Source organism: Rasamsonia byssochlamydoides (assembly GCF_041956645.1).
Source record: "Rasamsonia byssochlamydoides strain NRRL 3658 unplaced genomic scaffold VTN77scaffold_5, whole genome shotgun sequence".
NCBI classification, from domain to species: domain Eukaryota; kingdom Fungi; phylum Ascomycota; class Eurotiomycetes; order Eurotiales; family Trichocomaceae; genus Rasamsonia; species Rasamsonia byssochlamydoides.
The window spans coordinates 113,315-124,934 of NW_027192388.1; the positions used below are offsets into that span (position 1 = coordinate 113,315).

General features: G+C 50.0%; 3 protein-coding genes across 3 annotated transcripts; all 3 read right to left on the bottom strand.

Moving 5' to 3' along the window:
- Nucleotides 1-328: 328 nt before the first annotated feature.
- On the bottom strand, nt 329-3,113 carry VTN77DRAFT_6415 (uncharacterized protein; the record flags this gene model as incomplete). Its single annotated transcript, XM_069422691.1, has 5 exons — nt 329-1,536; nt 1,591-1,773; nt 1,827-2,525; nt 2,733-2,798; nt 2,888-3,113. The coding sequence occupies 5 exons, from the start codon at nt 3,111-3,113 to the stop codon at nt 329-331; spliced, it is 2,382 nt and encodes a 793-aa protein (XP_069281325.1).
- Nucleotides 3,114-5,300: 2,187 nt separating this feature from the next.
- On the bottom strand, nt 5,301-6,111 carry VTN77DRAFT_6416 (uncharacterized protein; the record flags this gene model as incomplete). Its single annotated transcript, XM_069422692.1, has 2 exons — nt 5,301-5,612; nt 5,683-6,111. 2 exons carry the CDS (start codon nt 6,109-6,111, stop codon nt 5,301-5,303), a joined length of 741 nt encoding a protein of 246 aa, XP_069281326.1.
- A 1,115-nt stretch (nt 6,112-7,226) lies between these two features.
- VTN77DRAFT_6417 (uncharacterized protein) lies at nt 7,227-10,891 on the bottom strand (the record flags this gene model as incomplete). The annotated part of the gene is made up of 4 exons (XM_069422693.1): nt 7,227-8,157; nt 8,212-9,327; nt 9,391-10,688; nt 10,763-10,891. The coding sequence occupies 4 exons, from the start codon at nt 10,889-10,891 to the stop codon at nt 7,227-7,229; spliced, it is 3,474 nt and encodes a 1,157-aa protein (XP_069281327.1).
- Between the last annotated feature and the right edge of the window lie 729 nt (nt 10,892-11,620).

Sequence of the window (11,620 nt, forward strand, 5' to 3'; positions counted from 1 at the left end):
TGATCTTATTGTTGTCTTTTTTTTAGAATATCGGCACGCGATCAGACCGTAAGCTAGGTACCTAAGTAGTTTATGATTCTCACCTCGATAGCGGGGCGTATACAGTATCTGTGCCCATGCTTGCTACTACAGTAGATTTATGCATAGCATACTCAAAGTGTACATACCGTACCTCTGTCAACAGTCATACATTTGTTTAGAAACAGGTACGAAGTCTTCCCAAACACATAACCCTGATAAATGTGTATATACACGCGTCTATTCCTTGACAGGTCTAGACGTCTCATCACATCATCATAAGGTGAATATGAAATAGAATGCGAGCACGTCATTCCAGCAGACCAGCTGCTACCGTCTCCCCGGCAGCACGGAGCACGATCCTGGCAGGCGCCTCCAGAGGCACGGGCTGGTCCATCTCTACGACGATCCGCGCCACTGTTCCCGGAGGGATGATCTTCGGCTTCTTCTTGACCACGGCGCCTGTTCCCTTATCCAAGGTCGCGACGAGCCGGCTAATTCTGCCGGAGACATGCAGTCGGCCCCGGTGGACGTCTACCTGCATGGGCATCAAGTGATCAAATGCGAGCACTTTGGTGGTGAAGCTCTGGACGGTTTGAATGGGCGCAGTAGGGCTGCAGATAACGTCGCCCGACCGCAGGTGGACAGGGTCGATGTTGGCGAGATTGAGAACCACGTTCTGTCCCGCGACTGCCCAATCGCTGGGCTCCCCGTCTACCTCCAAACTCTTGATCAACGCGGTCTCTCCGCTGGGCATGGTCAGGATCGAATCGCCTATCTGCAGGCTGCCGGCGTCGATGCGTCCCGATACCGAAATGGGGTTCTGAACGCCGCCCCGGAACACGTCCGCGATCGTCATGCGTAATGGCTTCTCAAGGGCATGATTGAAAGGCTCGGAGGTCTCGAGTTCTTCGATGAGGGTGCGGCCTGTGTACCATGCCGCATTTGGATCGCTACTGCGTCTCGTGACGTTATCTCCGTGGTACCCCGAGCATGGAACAAAGGAGATATTTTTGGCTTGGAAGCCGGCGGTGGTGAGGAATGAGGAAATCTGTTGCTCAATCTCCTCAAACCTGTCCTTGGACCACTGCACCGTGTCCATCTTATTGACAGCAACGACAACCTTTTGGACTCCCATGCTTCGCACTAGCAAGGCGTGCTCTTTGGTTTGTCCCCTTAGTCCGGACTCGAAGTTACCTGTACTCGCGTCGATGACCAGCACGGCAAAGTCCGCCTGGCTGGCCCCAGCAATCATGTTGGGCACAAAGTCCCGGTGTCCAGGCGCATCCAAGATCGTAAAGCGGGTATTTTCAGTTTCAAACTTGTTCATCGCGATATCAATGGTGACGCCTCGAGCCCGTTCTTCCGACCCCTGATCCAAGACCCAGGCCAGAGCAAACGAACCCTTGCCAATTTTCTCTGCTTCCCGCCGATACTTCTCCAACGTTCGTTGATCTACAGCATTCAAATCGGCAAGCAAGCGACCCATGAGCGTACTCTTTCCAGCATCAACGTGACCTAACCCCGAAGTTAGTGACCAGTTGACAGTAGAGGCAAGATGAAGATTAATACCAATCACCACAAAATTGGCAGCTTTCTTTTGCTGCAACTTCCTGTATTCCGCCAGGACATCGAGGTTTTTGCTCTTTACTTTCGCAGGCTCTTCCACGGACAAAGCTTTCACACCCTCTGCTAGCTCTGCCTGTGGTTTCTTCTCCCCTGTCGCTTTGGGAGTAGCCTGTTTGGATTTGAGGCCTGATGGAATGTCATTAGGCGATCGATTCATCTCATTCCGCGAATAGGCAAACCTTTTGAAGCGCTCTGTGCGTTCAGGACGACATCGTCGGGACTGGGGCCTGCAAAGTCAAACGCTTCAGTAAGATCTTGACCGTAAACTTTCATGACATCAAAAGTCTTGCGACAAAGGTGGCTAGGCTCAGTAGATGGACGGGTCCCATCCCCCACAATGATCGTGGCGAACGTGGAAGGCGATGCTCGAAGGTTCACAGAAGGTTGCTGCTCTCCTGGTCTTTCCGCAGGGCCTTTCTCGCCGAGTGACGGCGTCGTAGAAACGCTTATCTCTTCCTTTGGTTTTTCCACATCGACGGAAGGTGTGCGCCTTGCCTTCAGAGCAGCTAGACCGCCTGCTTTCGAGACTGGTCTGGGCTCTTTACTGCCTGACAACCTCTCAAGCAACGATAACCCGGGCTTTCGCTCTGTCGATGGTGCCTCGTCCTCTGGATGTGACGGTGTCGTCTTCTCGACTTCCTTTTTCTCACTCTCCTTCTTTTTGCGAGCTGCAGCCAAAGCCGCCAGCTTGGACACTTTCCCCTCACTCTGAGGATTCCCACCCATCAGGCCGAGTCGGGGATACAACGGCTCTATACGGATCTCCGCTTGTCGGTGTGGAGGGATGTTCAACCAAGGGGCATCACGGAAGAAGTCCGCCGCGGAGAAGTGGGCCGAGGATGACGGAGGCGACGTAGAAAGCACGGGGTAAACTGGCACTGATAGACCTGTTAGAGACATGACCATACTTGCAGAGGGATGTTAGTGGGCGTCAAAGCAAAGAAAAATAAGAGAAGAAAGACTCACCTAGCGCAGCAAGGTCTGATTGGATTACTATTTCGCATGAGGAAGCCCGAGCCCAGCCACCCTGAAGGCAGAAGACATATTTCCAGGGAATGTCGTTGAAAGAAGGCAGATGCACTTACCCGCAACCCCTTTGGATTTTGCAACAGGCGTCGCTGCCTTTTTCTTAATTTCCTTGGCCTTTTTATCTGTTGATCGACATGTCAGAGGTACGACCTTGCAACCAATCCAACCAAATCGAGACTTCGTTTCTTTTCCCCATCTGTTTTTTACCCACTTCTGAGGTAATTCACGGATTTTTGCACGTCATTGTAATAGTGCCATAGCGCCTCTTGTACCTCCTCTCGCGATGCGGTCACGGAAGGCTCCCCCGCACGGAGCTGTCTGAGGACCTCGTTCGTGTACTCCTCCAGCTGCTCTTGTTCCTCTGGGTCGGGTTCGTCATAGTCGTCGTCGAGGTCGTCTTCATCGTAGTCGAGTGACTTGACACGGTGACGCGACATGGCGGGCGGATGTGGGGTCGCTGACAGACAGGTATTGGAGTCGGAAATACGAGAGTTGTCTGTATCAGATTGTCGTAGGTGGAGGCCACTGAAAGTAACCAGATCAAAGACTGAAGATTGCTACTAGTGATGTACTGATCTGCGGAGGGGTAGGCGTTTAGTGGGCGGTGGAGAAGGAACCAACGTCATCCCCGCTCTAGCATTCCGCTGCAGACTATTATAAGAAATATCTTAAAGGATAATGTCCATCCCTGAACTGATTCAAATTTCGAATTTGCTGAAAACTCGGGTTACCTTATATAAGGGTACACAGGACCATAATTTGATGCTACTCTCAGCTATCACCACTAAAGAGTATTGTGACCATCGCTATATAAAACAGCCCATAGGAAGTCCCATACTAAGCATATGGAGGTATATGAATGAGAACCATGCTCCAAGATACCTGCCCCTGCGCCTATAGGTATGTCCTAGTGGCCTTCTATAGGTTCTCTCCCGCATACTGGATACCTCCTCCGCTGTGGTCAAATGTGCCAGTTACAGGATTTGAACCTGTAGGACATCTAGAGGACTCTTCGATGCCCGCCTGCTGGGGTGATTTACCACTCAAACCACCCGCTGGCTAAATTAATTAATCGACGACTATGTCGATTTGAAATGGTTCCAAATATTGATGAGAGGGGTAGGCTGTTCCACCCCTTATACTCCTGCAACAAACAACTTTTCTGATTGTTCACAATAGATAGGGAAGGCAAAAATGAACAAGACATGAAAACAACTCAAATTTCATACAGGCCATGTACATAGGGCAAAATACATGTTGAAACAGTTACACAATAAATACAGTACATGTAACTATTCTGTCAAGATAACCATCACGGGGATAGGAACTGTGGACTCAGAGAATGTATTAACAGCTTCTCTTTCCAAGAGGAACGTTCCACTCTAGGTCCTTAGATCGATCCTCGACCTGGTGGTACATTTCCAATCCTGGAGAGTAGATAGATGCATATAGATTCAAGACTCATTGTTGTCCAAAGACCGAGAAGAACAGATTTGCTATATATGTGAGGTGATGTTGAAGAAGAAGAAAAAGAAAAGGGTTGGCAAGGGGAGAGTCAGAAGATTATATACCTAGCAGGCATCATTCCTACCTAGGCTCCAGACCATGCATGGACAGTATGTACTACTAGCCTCTTTCTGGCTTGCTTCAACTGCCTAGGTACCTGCGACTACTGCCTGTTAACGTGAATCGTGTCTGCCTGCTGGAAACAGTTAATCAATTGACCTAAGCTCCAATCAATCTGTGGGGGATAATTGGTTACCTAAGGGTTCCTAGGTATGTCTATACGTATCCTATTTCAACGGCAAGAAGTACATACACGTATATGAACAAGGAATCAATCAACCTATCAATCAGTTAATATCTTTCCCGAAAAAAAAAAAGGAAAAATAAAATAAAATAAAAACCAACTATTACAAAAAAGATATAAAAAAGCTCACACTGAGTCACACTGAGGTCTCCCTTTCAGGACCTGTAGATGCTACGAAACCCCCCCTTTCAAAGGGATTTTTACTCAACGCGGCCATCACGCGTTTCGAACAGGACCCCCAGCAGGGCGAGGATCGAACTACCCATTTCGCCAGAGGCCCCAGTTCTGTCGGGAATTGCCACGTTGTTGGCGGTAGATATCTGACTAGGTATGTTGCTACCTAGAGCATATACCTACCTAGGGTGGGCTCCAGGCTGCAATGCGATGCCGGAGGCCGGAGAGCAAACGTTGGGGGATCCTAAGCTTTCATACTGTGTTCGTAAATGCAGTGATCTTTGAAGGAGAGAGAGGCATAACGTTCAAAGTTAATGAAATATCGCTATGTATGGAAACTGGTAGCGTTATGTTCCCGGCGGAGACTTTATATGCCAAATGAAAGTATCTGCCAAGATAACTTGCTGGAGACATCAATAGAGATGTCATCTTGAGAATAAAATAAACATGTCCGTTGAATGATTGCGGTCTGGGGAAATATGACTTGGTGGTAAATACTTCATAAGAGACAAAACCTGAGGAATATCATTTCATATCCAGATCAGAAGTAAATAACTACATACATATATTGCTGCACTTCCATGAATTAAGTTCACATGCGAGATATCAAAGGCATCGTTAATAGTCAATAGTTAGTACGTCAAACTTTGACAAACCCCAACGCCTCATTCTCCTTCTTACTCCTCTGACTCCACTCAGGAGGCTCATCGATCCCCTCCTCTTCCTCGCGATCACCCTGCGCCTTGTCCTTATGGACGGTGGTAGGTTTGTGTTCTGCGGGCGAGTAGATGGTATACAGCACCAAGGGGGTTGGTCCCGTGTTGATGAACTGGTGCTGCGTGCCTGCTGGCACGATAATCAGATCGCCTGCCTGCACATCCTGGTCCTTCCCGTTGATGGTAGCGCGGCCGACGCCGGAGGTGAAGGTTAGGATTTGGTCGACGGTGTGTTTCTGCCAAATTCCCAAGGAGTTAGAAGGACAACTTCACAGGAAACGATTCTTGGGGGAAAGATTGACTAACCTCATCGCCAATCTCCCCATTGACTGGCACAGTCATCAGCACAAGCTGCGAGTACAGCCCTGTCCAGAGCACACGACGGAATTCGGCTGATTTCGACGGCAATGAGGTGGTCATCTGGGGGAAGTAAGCCATCTCGTGCTTGGGAGGGTCCAACGACGGGGTTGGAAACGTCGCCATGGCTGTGGAGATGAAGGGTCTTGACGACGGTGGAATGGACTTGTTCAATGCCGAGCGAGATGACAGCAATACCGGCTTCTTGCCGCTGAAATAACCTCGCTGGTGATAGCTTCTGCTGAGGGCAATCGGAGATGATGGGAGAGCAGATGACCTTTGGAAGGACCGTGTAATAATTAACATAGAAGAAGAAAAGTAAAGGCAAGGAGAAGAAAACCTAAAGAACAAACTTCTTCCAGCGAGCCCAATATCCATTATTTGGCTATCAAACAGCAGCAGCGGGGGCAAGACAGGCATTAATATATCCCAAGTCAGGATATACTTTCACCGTATTCCCCTCCACTCCGGGGAGGAGAGCCAGAGGAAAGCCACATTCCAGATCCGGCCATTTCCACAACTTCCAAGCCTGGAGACCAAGCCAGGTCAGGAGTGAGTAAGTTTGTACAAGTACGTACGGACGCACGCTTTGTCATGGTGGATGTTGTCTCGATGCGTCAGTGGTTGGTGATGATGATTGGGTGGTCGAGCACGGCGCGAGCGGAAAACCGTCGTATCCTGAGGTAATTGATTTTGCGGACGGACGTCATAGCCAGCCAGCAGTAAAATTAGGGATGGGTTCAGTTGATTACCTAAACTCAATGGATCGATCCATTGGGTATCTTTCTTTGGCGTCAATTGTTGGAAATCACGAGGATGATCCTTCCCCCTTCGGGGGTTGTTCGCCGCACTTCCGCTTTCGGCAGGTTTGAGTTGTAACCTATCGAGCTCGTCACGGAGAATGTTGATTACCTTCTCTGAAACAATGTAATGAGTAATGAAATAAGCAATGAGCGATAAGCGAGCTAACCGAGCGAAGCAAATCCCGACTAGCAGAGAATGAGGAACCTCTATTGGATCATTGTTCGGTGTTTTACGCCAGTATTGTTATAAATACTAGGGCTGGCTTCTAAGTCCCAGGCACCGTACGATCTATACAATCGTTCGTATGACTATTCAGAGGTTACCTGACTCCAGCAAAAGAAAAGTAGTGGAGAGACCAGGACATCAACATCGATATCATCTCATCATCTCATTCCATCTGTCTGTCTATCTACCTAATCTATCTTCAGCCTGCCAAAGAAAGACATGTATTCATGTAGAAAAAAACTGACTGAACTTATCATAAATCATAAGTCAGCTGAGATATATAGCAGCAGGGCCAAAACACCCCGCCATAAAATATCTTCTTCCAAATAATCGGCCCGACCCAAACAAGGAATCGCTCCTAAGCCAGATGTTCGTCTCTCTCATCACGATCGACCAGACCAATCATTACTCGTGCATAAGACACCAGGGCGCGTTGATCGTCAAGAATATTATGGCGGAATGTGTTATCTCAGTGGACTCCCACCAAAGAAATCGCCCGGTCCAGGGGCGCCAAAAGTGTCATTGCTGGGCGTCAGCGCATTCGAACGACGGAAAGCCTGTCTCGGCGTGGACGGCGCGCTGCCAGCCCCGTTCAAATTCACTGCGCCGCCGACGTCCGGTGTATTGCGGCCACTGCCGTTCGTCGCGCTGAGACCGGTGCCAGGGCGAGCAGCAAGCCCGTTGCCGTTGCGGGGAGGAGGACGGAATCCCAGCTTGAATCCTTCGCGGAAGATCTCTTCGAGCATCTGCGACACGATTCCGGCGTCCTCGTATTCCTGGAACTTCTTCCATAGACGCAGCGCCATGCGGGCGTCTTCAATCGAGTCGTGGCCCTCCGTAGCATCCGGGGTTTCCTCCTGAATATACTCCTTGAAAACGGCCCATGCGAGGTAGCGGAGGCTAAGGCGACGATTCTTGCCCGGGTGGAAGAAGAGATATTGTGTATCCACGGTTTGCGCCTTGGGAACCTGGATGTTGATCTTGCGAAAGTCCGATGCAAGCCCGTGTCCCACGAACACGCAGCCCAGGTTCAGCAAGACCCATAACTTCTTGTAGGCGACCTTCAGCGGGACCAGGTTGTGCTCGCTGATTCTCGGGTCCAAATCGCCCGGCTTGATGCCGGAATATTGTGTAACGTAGTCCACGATGGGCTCTTTGATCGTGATATAATCGTCAATGAAAGGAACGCCTTCGTTCACGCCCGATCCTCTCAACACAGAGACTCGCGCAAGACCACTCTTACTGGGTCGGATGATTTCCTGCGATCCATCGGCCTTGACGTCGATTTCTGCCTTCTCCAAATCTACAAACTCCGTGTCGAGAGCGACCGGGGTTCCGGGTTCCGGCCGTTCCTCTGGACTGAGCACACGACAAGATTCGATAACACGGCCGTTACTGGAGACACAAATTAGCACTCTCGTTTCAACCTTCGATGGAAGCAGTACTCACTTCATAGACCATTCGTGGAATAACAGCGAGGTGTCGAGGACCTCCTTCCATGAATCATCGACCTTGTGCCTAGCGCTCTTCGTCTGATATGCCAATACACAGGGAACCTTCCAAGGTTCACTGAACTTCAGGGCCTCCTCTCGACTGACTTCGGTGACCAAAAAGTCATTGAACAAATGCCACCTGCTCTTGTCCTCGGGTTCGCGCGCAGAGATGCTGACATTGATGAACGACACGAGATGCGGCTTGTGATGTTCGGTAATATCGATCTCCGCGACCAGTCCCACCAGCTCGTAAACGGTCAATCCAGGTGCGTCGCTCTGCAACCGCGTTTGAAGATCTTCGCCTTCGAAACACTGCACTTGGCCGTTGTCAACTACGATACCAACCTCCTCAGGTAACCAGCCCGGAGTCGCCCACAATTGTCGATAGACCGGGTTATTCAGCGCCGCATTGAACATTAAGACCGGAGGCATGTGGTGTATCGTCTTTCGAATCGCCACTTGCTGATAGCGCCTGCAATGATTGCACCATCCCCGATTCTGAGTCTCCCGCTCAATGCTTGATTTCAGAATGCTGGCGAATTTAAACGCGGGATTTCGCCGGGCGTGTTTGATATCGATGGCAGGGTATATGAGTTCGTTCACATATGCATTGCCCGGACGGACGATCTCGTTCCGACAGAACATGCACCTGATAGACTCAGAAGCTATCGTCGCGAGGTTCTGATCCAGTTCGTCCGAGTCGGGGGCGATCACGCGATAGTCATGTGCAATCTGATTCAGGAAGAATCGATTGACGGACTGGATAGCAGTAGCAAGAGATTTATTCGTCAGATTCTCCTCCAGAAGTCCCAGATTCGAGGCTTCGCGGAAACTACTGAACGTCCTCAGAAGATTGGTGGCCTGGCAGTTTTGGCCATTTGCTTTTTCCAGCATGTCGAACAGATATCCCATCTCACATAACAGGCAGTTCTCAGAGAGACAGCTACTCGCAGCATGATGCAGCGCGATGTTTCGCATGAGAGGGATAAATTTGAATAATTGAAGCAGGGCGTTCGTAAAGGAGTTCGCAATGTGTGTCTCCAGACCGGAGAACGTAGTCTTGTTGTAATACCTAGTGCTGTCTTAGCTTGCTGCTATGTAGTATATAATAAGCCGGGGAAGAAATAAAACTTACCTGAAGTCGAAGTCGTCCACACCGAATTTACTATATTTGATTTCGACGTTACTGTACTTCAGCAATGGATCTTCTTCCACGTCTGGACCCAGCTTCGCACTAGCCAGCGCATCAGAAACATCCGCAACCGAACCATCACTCTTGTTCCGTGGCTGCTCCCGTGCCTTTTCGCTGAGGAACTTTGGTGCCGCCAGAGCTGGTTCCGCAGAGGCAAGTTGCCGCGTATTCTCCACCTGATATCTCCGCGTCTTTCTCGGATTTGCAGCGTAATGCCCGATTTCAGCCGGGCGAAGGTACGGTATGATGGCTGGATCGATCGGGGCAGGAGGACTCCCTACGTCGAAAACAAGATGGCTGGGCCAAGCGGACAAGAGACGTTCATGGTAGTAAGGCATGCCGATCATACTTAGGGGCGTGTCAGGAGACCAGTCGAGCATCTGTGGGCGCGGAGTGACGTCGGCAAACTCGGTTTCCTTACTCATTTCATTGAAATGGATTTTGGAGGGTGAACCCCAGAGGTGGATCGAGCATTCGGCATCATTGATAGCCAGAGCCTCCCCCGACGGCGATATCTCAAGTCCTAGCATGAAGTTGACATTTGCCTGGCGGAGATTGATTGTATTCGGATTCATCAAATCCACAACTTGAAGCTGCCCTGTTTGAGACGCCACGAAACTCGTCGTGTGGAGTCTGGGATGCATGCGTACAAAAGCTGCGCCCGCATGGAAGGGGATGGGAGGCAACGGTGTCAGAGTCTTTAAATCATACACATTGGCTAATGGGTCCACGATTGGAGCACCCAAGTGTCGCACCGAAAAGCCGCAAGTGACAAGGAAGTCATTCCGAGCATCCATATCATTGACTGCGGCGCCATGAGCCTTCCAAGACTTGACAACTTTGAAATCTGTCAGGCTCAGCGCATTGACGTAACCTGCATCCGTCGCCGCGCAGAGATAACGGCTCTTCTTCATGATCGTGTAGTTGACCTCAGTTGGCACCTTATCGACCACCTGCCCTTTGTCTATGTCCACAATCAGCATCGTTGGCTGGCAGCCCGCTACGATGATTCGATTCGTCTGGGCAGTGAAGCTCATGCATCGTAAATCGGTCATGTCAGGATGGGAGAGGTGCCACTGGGTGAGACCCCTGCGGGAAACCATATGCACGCTCTTCGACGAAATGGAGATCACGCCTTTCTCATGGAACAGAAACTGTCGTACAGGTCCCTCGGAAACTGGATGCGCTCGGACGGACGTGTATCGCTGGAGCTCAGGCCCGTAAAATGAGGAAATCCTGCCCTGGACGTCGCAACCGATTCAGGTCAGCAAGACTACTACTACATCCCACAACGTTCTACTTTCTAGGGGCTCACAAATTCATTTCCCGCCCACAATAACTCTTGGAGATCGTCAAACGCAATAGTTGTCGCGATGGTGGGCAGAACATGCGGGTTTGGAGGCGGCACCGGGATCCGCGTTACCTCGTCCCAGTCGGCCTCCATGGTGGTTCGTTATGTAGACAACGTACGTGACCCGCAACACAATCGCTACTCTCTTTCAAGATCGGAGTCAAGCAGTTAAGTTATCTGATCGGTTACGCCTCCAATGTCTCTACCCGTACGGACATCCGACGTCATTCTCAGAGAAGGGCGCGGGCAACGGCGCAAGGTGGCTTCGATAGTAGCGGAGGCGCCATATACTGTACGGCACGATAACGGGAGGGTTATTCTCGGAAGTTGATAAGCTCTGAGACCTGTCGGTCCGGAGGCACAGGAGATGTCGAAGAAGACTTTTATATGTTATTCAAGAACAGTCACCCAATTATCGGCATAGTTATCTTGTCGGACTCCAGAACGCCCACGATGCGGAGCTGCACGGACACGCCATCACGTGACAAGGAGTCTGACTCAAGTTACCAGGTACTATTACTGGTAGCCTTAGGTGTTACTGCACTAATACCTACTCCATACTAGGACAAAATAATACAAGCTCAAAATAAATATATGCAATAAATTCAAGAAAAGATAAAGTCGGACTATACCATTCCGCCATGAAAACTCTCGCCATACAGATAGAATCCACGTATAGTCAATGAACCAATCCATCCTCATAAGCAAGTTCATACACTGAAGGGACAAGAAAGAAAGATAGAAAGAAGGGTAAAAAAAGGAAGAAGACAGGGTTATCAAGAGCAGTGCATCAATACTACTTTGGCACCATCGCAAAACAGC